At 32.6% G+C, this 11,639-nt stretch overlaps 2 protein-coding genes across 3 annotated transcripts in view; one reads left to right on the top strand and one right to left on the bottom strand.

Annotated features, from left to right (window-relative positions):
- Positions 1 to 4,846, bottom strand: part of LOC114390768 (protein YLS3-like) — a 66,942-nt gene extending 62,096 nt beyond the window's left edge. Inside the window, exons 1-2 of one of the 2 annotated variants that reach the window (XM_028351646.1) lie at positions 4,285 to 4,846; positions 3,855 to 4,147 (exon numbers count right to left, since the gene is read on the bottom strand). In XM_028351646.1, the coding sequence (XP_028207447.1) occupies positions 3,993 to 4,147; positions 4,285 to 4,621 (492 nt within the window). In that variant the 5' untranslated portion in view covers positions 4,622 to 4,846 and the 3' untranslated portion in view covers positions 3,855 to 3,992. Of the gene's footprint in view, positions 1 to 3,854; positions 4,148 to 4,284 lie in introns of those variants that run through there. The other variant, XM_028351645.1, reaches the window with a different exon arrangement.
- Positions 4,847 to 8,090: 3,244 nt separating this feature from the next.
- LOC114390316 (receptor-like protein EIX2) lies at positions 8,091 to 11,220 on the top strand. Its single transcript, XM_028351018.1, has one exon. It carries the CDS (start codon positions 8,223 to 8,225, stop codon positions 11,019 to 11,021), a length of 2,799 nt encoding a protein of 932 aa, XP_028206819.1. The 5' UTR covers positions 8,091 to 8,222; the 3' UTR covers positions 11,022 to 11,220.
- The last annotated feature ends 419 nt before the right edge of the window (positions 11,221 to 11,639 follow it).

The raw sequence follows: 11,639 nt of genomic DNA on the forward strand, positions 1-11,639 counted from the left end.
GATAAGGAAAGGAAACTTTGATTTCTGCTTGCAAATTCATTACATGGGTTGGCAATTTATAAGCTTCATTTACTAATTATTCGTTCCTTTTTTGCAGGTTCTAGAGAAAGCTAGCAATAACATAATTGCAACAATTATCCTAACAGAAAAAGCATATTCCCGACAGGATCATCCAAGGGCCCAATCCCGCAATGCCAACTCAGCAATCCTGCTCCTATTCTGTTAATGCTTGCCTCCTCATGATTTGATTTGTCTGATGGTTGATTCATAACAGTTAGAGTAACATGCAAGTAACTTTGTTACTTTGATTTTGATGTTACTCCACACCCGAAAAATGATATAGTAACATAACAAGCATAATTAATTAGATTTCTTTATTTTACACAAAGAATCAATTTTTAATTTTCTTTATGATATCAAGAGTTTAATCCATTTGATTCAACAGACAATACGTGAGCTGTTAGAATCAAGAATTTAAAATTAATTTTATTCATTGAAAAATCATTGAACCCTAATCAATGAGGTTTAATCGTTAGTGGAAGCAGAGAATGGAGAATGGAGACACATGAGATGATGCAAGGAACAAAAGTTTATGCAAGTGCTATCAACCGACATGTTAGATTGATGGGCTTGTCCACTGGGCCACTCATGTTGGGGGTTGATGTCATAAAGATTTCGTACAACTCTTTCATCACACAGTAAAGGGAATCTGCTGTCAATTCTGTTCTCACTATCAGATTAAATTGAATCACTGCTCTAACGAGACACATATCATGTTAATAAATTTAGTATTTTTAATGAAAAATTCAAATAAAATATTTCAATAAATAATATACATGCACTTACACATATAAAAATGTTATTTGTAATAAATTTATTAATTTTTATAATAATTATCTTAAAAATTATAAAAAAAATATTTTTACTTGGTTAATTAAGAATATCATCAATAATAAATATAAAAATTGTAAATTATAGGATAATATATATGTGTGGAGACAATACTTATAAAGTTATTGACTTTTTATTTATTTTATTTTAAATTATAGGGACAGTTTGTATTCACATATATTATATTATGACAAGTTAATGAAAAGCTTGTGGGGTAATTGTCTCCGCACTATATAGTAACAGTGTGTTAACTAAAAACTCTATTTTTTTCTCTCTAAATCGAAAAAAAACTCTTTTTTTAAGTGAAATTAAAAATTGTAAATATATAATCATAAATAAGAAATTCATTTAAAAACGTCAAAATACTAAAATTATATATAGCGCCGTTATTTAACAACGATTTGACAATCGACGATTCCTAAGGATATACTGAAACCTGCGGCAAACAACTGAGGCAAACCACGTGAAATTAAGGAATTTCTGCTATGTAGCAGTAGTAATTAACTAGTTTTTTTATGTATAAAAGTAGTGATTAACTAGTAGTTAAGAAGTTGTTTTGTGAGAGTTTTTGTATTAATATAAAATAAAATTGTATTAGAAAAATTAAATAAATAATGCTGTACATTCATACTGCATGGTCAATAATTTCAATCTTTTGGCTCATGTAGTATCACTTTTTAGTGTTGCTTAGAATAAACCGATGTTTTATCATTGTATTGGCAGATTGATCAATTTGTAGTCATTGCTATCTTCTTTTTTTTCTTCAAATTTGAGAGCCTTATTTAAATTCTGTTTTTAGATGTAAAGATTTACATATTTAGTATAGTTTTGTACTTAAGATCAACTAGTTGTAATTCTCTGATAGAAAACATTAGCTAGATCACGTAGATTAAAATTCAAATAGTTGGTAAGTTCTTTTAGTTTTGAAACCACATGTTGGGAATCTCTCCAATTTAGTGTGCACTGGATAATACTATTCTCTAATCCAAATCACATATTCGCTTGAATTTTATTTACTTGAGATAATGAATGCATTCTTGCATGCCCACTTTAAAATCAACCTTACCTTTAATAAGCATTATTCTTTCACATGTACCTGTTTTGCAACTATGTACAACTTAAAAGGCAAAGAGACAATGCTTGGCTTCATCAAGACCAGTGGCAAGGAACAGGAGCACGATAGCAAAAAAGCATAAGCATGATCTTGTCTGCTATATTGGTATTTAAGACCTATAAAACATTGAAAACATTACATTGTGAACATTTCACGTGAATCATTGAAAACTACAATCTATTGTATCCTGAATGAAAGACCATTTGCAGAATTACCCTCCTCTTAAATGCCAAGTTGCCAAATTATTGTTGAAATTTATGGTGTGTGGACTCCAACTATGTATGGCCAGGTATGGAGGCTTCAAAAGTAGGACTTGATCAGTTGCTCAAATTTGAGAGACAATGTGTTCTGCCACAAGACGACGCAAAATCTTTCCGGTGGCAGTCTTGGGCAAATTAAGAATCAGTAATGAAGACCTTTTCAGGGACTTTGAAAGATGCAAGATTCTTCTTGCAATATCTTAGCACCTCTGCATCATCAATGTTTGATCCTTCTCTTGGGATGACAGCACAATATATCTATTAAAAGGTAAAAGTAAATATGATCAATATATACAAATTTCAAAGAACTAATAGACACATCATTTGAGCAAATTGCAATCCACAAATTTCTGAATTTTTTTCATTTATTCCTCTCCTAGTACAAACAAGAAAAAAGGTCATATACTAATCTTTTGAGAATTTTGAATTAATTATGAAGATTACGAAATATTGAACACTTTAAGGAAATTTTGGTAATATTGATGAAAAACAGTGAAGAGGTTCAAATAAAAATCGCCTGCTCTCAAATAAAAATCGTCACATGGTAATCCAACGTAGCTTTTTGTCACATGGTAATTCAAAGCTAGTTCCATTTGCCAAAAAAGGTTCAAATAAAAATCGTCTGCTCTCAAATAGAAGAGTTTTCTTGTACACCACAAAATGTTGGTACATGATTAGAGTGTGATCTTTGAGGGCAGAAAGTGATAAAAGTTAAATGCCACATAAATCCTCGATTCGGTTTGGATTGACTTTCATGTACATGTTACTAAGAAATAAAAAAAATTATTAAATGTTTTATATCAAAATATATAAGAGATATATGATACAAAATAGTTTGTAGTAATAGTACTTTAACTTGTATTTTGAAAGACTTCTCTATATAAACAGCATTATATAAGGTTCACTTCCATTATTTTTGGAAATGTCTATTTTTTTCACCTAACGGAAAGGAAAACATCATGGAGGGAATGTTCTGTAAAAACAATTTGTTCTTCATATCCTTATTTTGAAACAAATCTTTTAAAATTTGAAGTGGTGGTTAAAAAATTTTCAATTTGATTTTTCCTTGCATATACCACATTTGTGTTGAGCAAAATTTAGATTCCCATATAGCATCTCCAATATGCCAAGTACCTATAAACAAATGTAGAATGATTTAGATTTATTTCTTAATTATTGTTAAAATCTAATTGAAAAACATAAAATTATTTGTAAATTTAATATCCTGAATTGAAAAACATAAAAACACACCTACACAACCACACCAACTATTTTTTTTTTCAAAACTATCCCCACCTCAATTTAGTGATATAATTTTAGTTGTCTTTGTGTGTGTGAGATGTATTGTTAATATTTATAGCATCCTTCCTCATAAAATTCAGGGATGTAAAATAATTTGGTTTGCCTTTCATGTTTGTGTGCGTGATGTAATGTTAATGTTTACGACCAAGCTAAAAGTACAAAAAAATAATTTTTATCTAAAGGTTTTCTGATAATAAATATAATGTGTGAAATTAGCCATAATCAAATTCTACTTTTTCTTTAATTTCCTTTTCATATACAGAGCCATATATAACATGAAACTGAATTTGTCCGTTTTCACACTGGACTAACAGCGCCAAGAATGAGAATGAACATAATTTTCAGCAATTAATTAACTTTGATCTGTAGACTCTAGGTTAGTATTAAAAACAAAAATAAATCTCCAAAAGGTTTTGCAATAATATCTATTGTGAGTCTGTCAGAGATTTAGTACACTCAAGAGTATAAATATTTTTTACACTATCAACTAACAATCTCTTCCCGATATAAGATGCACTATTCTTAGCTGTGGCCGTTTCATCTGTCCCCTGCTTTCTACCATTCTGGGAACTTCCATCAACTGAATGTAAAATCATAAGTTGTTATATGACAACTAACAAGACTGATAGATCATTCATTGCATAGGAAATGGAAACATAACACTGTAGTGTAGTGTTCTTTAAGAAAAAGGAAGGCTTAATTAGAAATTGAACGTACCAGAACACTGTGAGAGATTATCAGGTGTTTTGCAAAGAGAAGGGAGACCAACAGCAATTGTCATGTTAATCTTTAAGCCAAGGTCAGGATCATCCCTGTCTTTGAGAATAAGGCAGACACACTTCTTGTTGGTCTTCATGGCTTGTGTGAGACCACTGCAACAATCTGCTGTGGGTGCTTTCGCGTCAGCACCCAAATATGGCAGACACGTTGCAACACCTGTCAGGGATTCTGCACATCTCTGTTTGTCTTTAGCTGAATCTCCCATTGCATGACTAACCAATACCAATGTTATTGCTAACACTAGCAAGTGTGGTAGACAAGCATTTGAATCCATTTCTCAATCTTGATGAATGAATGAGTGGAGATAGATTATATTATAGTCTATAGAAAAAGTTGTAGGTAGAAATTGTTAGGTTGTGGTGCTACATGTAAAATATTGGTTTTTTTGTTTTAATTTATTAGAAGGTTCTGTAGTGTGTTATGTTTTAGAAAACATGGGAATTGGGAAGGAAACTAGTAGATGAAAATAAATTCTGTGCTTTCACTGTGAGTTCAATGAAGAAGACCAGTTTGTTGACTTAGTCTGGATCATTTCAATTTTGTACAACACCAATTGTCCACTAAAGAGTTATATACTATTTCTCGTGGTTTTTTTTTTTTTGTCTAGAGCTTAGTGTTCATGGATAAACATATAATTTTCTTTTCTTAAAGTACATTTTCCTACTCCAAAAGTGTTAAATCCTCTCATGTTATTGTACCCCTAGTAGTTATTTGTTTCTGACCGAGTCTCTTTAGTGTCCAATTTGCTGATGTGAAGGGTAGAAGGACCCAATGACAATGTTGTCATCAAATTTGAAAAGAAATAACTATAAAAAAACAAAAAAAAAAAGACCAAAACACTATTAAACACTAAATGAAATTAAATATGTTTTTATCCTTTTTTCAGGAGTGTGTGATTTAGGCTCATTCAATTTAGAAACACTACATGATTATACAGAGACTTGCTTATAATATTAAGATAATTGTATATTTAATTAAATGAATTTGATAATATAAAGATGATCGTGAAAAGTTTACGAAAGATAGTGTGCGTGAGCAAGAGGAATATGTTAGCTATTTAGGTGTAACTTATTGGAAAGTAAGACATAGTCATGTAGATGTGGTAGGTTTAACCCTTGCTGCCAAAGTCAAAAATTAAGTGGGAAAAAGAAAGATAGAAACCCTCAGGGTAGCTTATAGTTAGGAGGGCTCAATATGTCTCCCTTGACCAAACAATTTTTATAAAATCATAATATTTTTGTGTGTAAAATTTACTTTAAAATACATTTAGTAAAACATTTTAGTTTTAGCTTTATAATTTTAAAAACCTAAGACTTAATATATGAGAAAAATTTGCTAAATAAAATATGAGATCAGCTGAATTTTTTATTTAAATAAATTTTAATATAAAAAATAATATATTAGAAAAGTGTGTTAACATTTCTCTTGAAATGATTAGTGTTTTTGCTAGCCTATGTTCCTAACCGCAACAGGCGCCAGAAATTGTGGGTTAACCAGGCATAGAGAAATTCCAAAGGTTGTGAGTTGTAACAAGTCTTTGTAAATCACATGTCATTCAAATAAACTGAAACAATGTTTGACTGATCTATTTCCTATCTTCAAAGTTAAAGGCAAGTCTCTGGAGAAGATGACTTCGATAAAGACACAATAAAACTGCTTCTGGTGAAGAGGGAATTTCAAGACATTGGTTCTTCCCCAAAAGCAACTTAACTCTAATGAGAATGTGAAAACTGAACAAGAGGATATATAGTCTAAAACCAACTAACATTCCAAAATTCCTCACCAACCATCCCTATTATATTAGACAACCACACCCGTGATGAAAATTATAGTGCGGTCTCATTCCACTGTCTCAATTAAATAAAAAATATACAAAATATCACAATAAGGATATGTTAATTAAGAATTTAATTTAAATACACTTTCATTTGCAATTAATTAATTATATATATTTCCTATAACTTTTTTACTAATTGTTTTACAAATCATTTGGTGATTTCTAATTAATTAACAATTTAAATTTTTACACTATCTATAAAAATTAAACTCATATATTAACAGCATGAAAGTTATTTTCGTTTAAATTTTGATACTTTTGTTCTAATTAAGTAGTACTAGCAGTTGCCATTCTCATTATTTTATTATACGTACATTCTACATTCTGCTTACAACTTGCAATGAATGGAAAAAGTGGAGCTTGGACATCATTTGTCTGCATGACATTCACACCACTCACAAAAAGTGAGTGGAAATTTTTAGACAAAATAGATGAAGAATTATTAATGTTCAACCATCATTGGAAGTGGAAAGTTCATTATGAGAAAGAAAAGCAGTTCGCCAAAATGGAAAGCAGTAGGTAAAGAAAGCTCAAGTAATTTTCAACTTCTAGACATTCCATGTAGAGATAAGAAATGACAGTTCATAGAAAAGAAAAGGAAAAAAAAAATGATGGCTTAAAGATCTTTATCTTTGAGCTGTTTGTCTCTACTAATCAACTATAGTTAGCTATTTTAATTTATGATTGTCAACTTGAGATACCATTAAGATAAAAGTGGTGTGAAAAAAGAGCATCAAAGTAGGCGTACGTATGGCGTCGATCATCAAGAGTTTCATCACTTGTTCTGTGAGGGAAACAAAAAACATTACAAGTTCAAAATTAAAAATAATAGAATTCCCTTAATAAAACACATATATAATTTGTTTCTCAATTCTCATAAGAAAAAACCACTTGCACTAATGGGTTGGTACAAGGGTCCTTGTGGCAGCCATCATGCACAACAATGCAAATTCCCTGACTTGGTAAAAAAGGCTAGGAAGGAATTCGTAAAAACCACTGAATCAAATTCTTTTGTAACATTTGGAAATATGTGAGTGAGATTTTCAAAACACCAAACAGTTATAGTATCAAATGTTGTATCTTCAAATTTGGCTTCTTTCTACGAAATAAAGTTGCAAAAACGGAAGACCGAGAGCTTAATTAGACATAGAATTCAAATGGAGCATGTCATCATTGACATGAAGACTGATGAGAAGTTTGAAATAACATTTCTTACATAGAATTCAAAGATTTCACACGTAGTCCATTGTTTAGAATAAACTGCTACATATATATAACCCGTTGTTAAAAAAAATAATAAAAAAAAATAAAAGGTTTAATTATCCTTTTGGCCCTTAAAGTTACGACAATATTTTTTTTAATCCTTATAGTTTAACTCATGGGACCAGAAACTCACAATCACACACTTTATCTGCAGCAATCAAAACCATCATCCCATTGGAACGATCAACTTAGTTCAATGCTGTGATACCACTCCAACTTGATGAGAGACTGTCAAGATGGAGATTACATCATGGCAATTGGCAAATGCTAAGCTTGCAGAGGTCGGTGGCAGACTCAAGAATAATGGAATGTGTAGTGGCTTTGTCTCATACCTCCATTACACTTCATTTGTACCTGAGCTTGCTTCCCTATTTTTATTAATTTTGTTCATGTTTATGTGTGAGTTGAATCTTCCCCGCGAGGATCAAAAGATAAAAAAAATTGTAAATATAAGAATCAAAATGAATGTCTTAAACTATAGGGACTAAAAAAAATTATCACAACTATAAGGACTAAAAGAGTAATTAAATCAAAATTAAATAAACTAGAGCAAAATAATGGTGGTGTGGTTAGACACTTTTAATCCTAATTGTCTCCTTGTAGACATATATACCTCTACATATGTGTGCATTTTGCAACCACCACCATTAGTGGAAAAAAATTTTAAATGCAAACCCTTCTATGGTATATATCCTATATAGGCATTGTTAGTAGTAAATACCAACCGTGAACCAGAAAATTGTGGATTCAACCTTTTTCGTCTTCCTTCTTCTTCATGGCAGTGCTATTTGCAACTCATGTTCTTCTCTTGATATTGTCCACTGCAACAACTCTCCACTTCAGTGCAAGCAAGGCAGCAAGGCTCAATATGACTTGCAGTGTGAAGGAAAGGAATGCACTCCTCAGCTTCAAGCATGGACTAGCAGACCCTTCAAACAGGCTTTCATCGTGGTCTGACAAATCGGATTGCTGTACATGGCCAGGGGTTCACTGCAACAACACAGGTAAAGTCATGGAAATCAATCTCTACACACCTGCGGGCTCTCCCTATAGGGAGTTGAGTGGAGAGATTAGTCCTTCTTTGCTTGAACTAAAATATTTGAATCGTTTGGACTTGAGTTCAAATTATTTTGTTCTTACTCCAATACCAAGCTTCCTAGGCTCATTGGAGAGTCTGAGATACTTGGACCTTAGCTTAAGTGGGTTCATGGGATTAATCCCTCATCAACTAGGAAACCTCTCAAACCTGCAGCACCTTAATCTGGGATACAATTATGCTCTTCAGATAGATAACCTTAATTGGATATCAAGGCTATCTTCCTTAGAGTACCTTGATTTGAGTGGTTCAGACCTTCATAAACAAGGTAACTGGCTTCAAGTACTGAGTGCACTTCCATCTCTTTCAGAACTACACTTGGAGAGCTGTCAAATTGATAACTTAGGACCACCAAAAGGAAAAACCAACTTCACACATCTCCAAGTCCTTGATCTTTCAATTAACAATCTCAATCAGCAAATCCCTTCATGGCTATTTAATCTCAGCACAACTCTTGTCCAACTTGATTTACACAGTAACCTTTTACAGGGACAAATTCCACAAATAATATCAAGCCTTCAGAACATAAAAAATCTAGACCTGCAGAACAACCAGCTCAGTGGGCCACTTCCAGATTCATTAGGCCAGCTTAAGCATCTTGAAGTTCTAAATCTCAGTAATAATACCTTTACTTGTCCAATTCCCTCACCATTTGCAAACTTGTCATTCTTGAGAACTTTAAACCTGGCTCACAACCGACTGAATGGAACCATTCCTAAGAGTTTTGAGCTCCTCAGAAACCTGCAGGTATTAAATCTTGGAACTAATTCTTTGACTGGTGATATGCCTGTAACTCTTGGAACTCTCTCAAATTTAGTGATGTTAGACCTTTCATCTAATTTGTTAGAAGGATCTATAAAAGAGTCAAATTTTGTAAAACTTTTGAAATTAAAGGAACTACGTTTATCTTGGACAAACTTGTTCCTCAGTGTCAACTCTGGATGGGTTCCTCCTTTTCAGCTTGAATATGTTTTACTGAGCTCCTTTGGAATAGGTCCTAAGTTTCCAGAATGGCTAAAAAGGCAAAGTTCTGTGAAGGTTTTGACAATGTCTAAGGCAGGTATTGCAGACTTGGTTCCAAGTTGGTTTTGGAATTGGACTTTGCAAACTGAATTCCTGGATCTGTCCAACAATCTGTTAAGTGGAGACCTATCTAACATCTTTCTCAATTCCAGCCTCATAAATTTGAGTTCTAATTTGTTCAAGGGTACATTGCCAAGTGTGTCTTCAAATGTTGAAGTGCTGAATGTTGCCAATAACTCAATTTCCGGAACAATTTCTCCCTTTTTATGTGGAAAGGAAAATGCTACTAATAATTTGAGTGTGCTTGATTTTTCAAATAATGTCTTATCTGGTGATCTTGGTCACTGTTGGGTGCATTGGCAAGCATTGGTGCATTTGAACTTGGGTAGTAACAATTTGTCTGGTGTTATTCCAAACTCCATGGGGTATCTATCTCAACTTGAGTCTTTGTTGTTAGACGACAACCGCTTCTCTGGATATATTCCTTCAACACTGCAAAATTGCTCTACAATGAAATTCATTGACATGGGCAATAACCAACTTTCTGACGCAATACCAGATTGGATGTGGGAAATGCAATATCTAATGGTTCTTCGTCTAAGATCCAACAATTTCAATGGCAGCATTACTCAAAAGATTTGTCAACTTTCTTCCCTTATAGTGCTGGATCTTGGCAATAACAGCCTGTCAGGATCCATTCCAAATTGTTTGGATGACATGAAGACAATGGCTGGTGAAGATGACTTCTTTGCCAACCCTTTAAGTTATTCATATGGCTCTGACTTCAGTTATAACCACTACAAGGAAACTCTTGTCTTAGTTCCCAAAGGAGATGAGTTAGAGTACAGAGACAATCTGATATTGGTGAGAATGATTGATCTTTCAAGTAATAAGCTGTCTGGAGCAATTCCATCTGAAATTTCCAAGCTATCTGCTTTGCGGTTTTTGAACTTGTCTAGAAATCATCTGTCTGGAGAGATACCAAATGACATGGGAAAAATGAAATTGTTAGAATCCCTTGATCTCTCACTAAACAACATTTCAGGTCAAATCCCTCAAAGCTTATCTGATTTGTCCTTCCTCAGTGTCCTGAATCTATCATACAACAACTTATCAGGCAGAATTCCCACGAGCACCCAACTTCAGAGCTTTGAAGAACTTAGCTACACTGGAAATCCTGAGCTTTGTGGTCCTCCTGTAACAAAAAATTGCACAGACAAGGAAGAGTTGACAGAGAGTGCTTCTGTTGGACACGGTGATGGTAATTTCTTTGGAACATCAGAGTTTTATATCGGTATGGGAGTTGGATTTGCAGCAGGATTTTGGGGTTTTTGCAGTGTTGTTTTCTTCAACAGAACTTGGAGGCGTGCTTATTTTCATTATCTTGACCACTTGAGAGATCTGATTTATGTGATAATAGTTTTGAAGGTAAGAAGGTTACATGGGAAATTGTGAGTTTACATGTTAACTGTTAGGAGTGAGAGACATTACAACGTGTTATTCTAGACATTAAAAATGTTAAAAGGTTTACCATACTATGTACATGTTCATATGGGGTGTCTGTTTGTTTTGCTTTCATTGGTAATAAATGTTCTTAATGTTAAGAGAACTAGACGAGCTTCAGACTTGAGCATCAAATTCTGTTTTGTATTTATCACGCATTATTGTCTTCTACTATCTGTGCTCTAACAATGATTAGCATTAACAGGACTTAGGCAATAATTGGGTAATAAAAAGTATAATTTCTATACTATGAATATTTGAAATTAATTAACATTAGCTAATTTGATTTAAATAACAATATGCATAAAGATAAAGAAATTAAAGTAAGAAATAAAAATAAGAAAACTAAAGAAGAAAATAAAAGAAAAAATTAAGGAAAAAATTAAGGAAAAAAATTGTTTGGGAATTTTAACAAACACCTCATGTAATTGTTGGGGTTAAATCAATGAAAAAATTGTTGGGGTTTAATTTCATTGAAGTTTCTATTACCTAATAACTACACATTTATATTTAATAAAGGTTATATTATCATAATCCCATCATATTATCTTCACTTTAATTCCTAGTGAA

Source organism: Glycine soja, chromosome 16, assembly GCF_004193775.1.
Source record: "Glycine soja cultivar W05 chromosome 16, ASM419377v2, whole genome shotgun sequence".
Taxonomy (NCBI): domain Eukaryota; kingdom Viridiplantae; phylum Streptophyta; class Magnoliopsida; order Fabales; family Fabaceae; genus Glycine; species Glycine soja.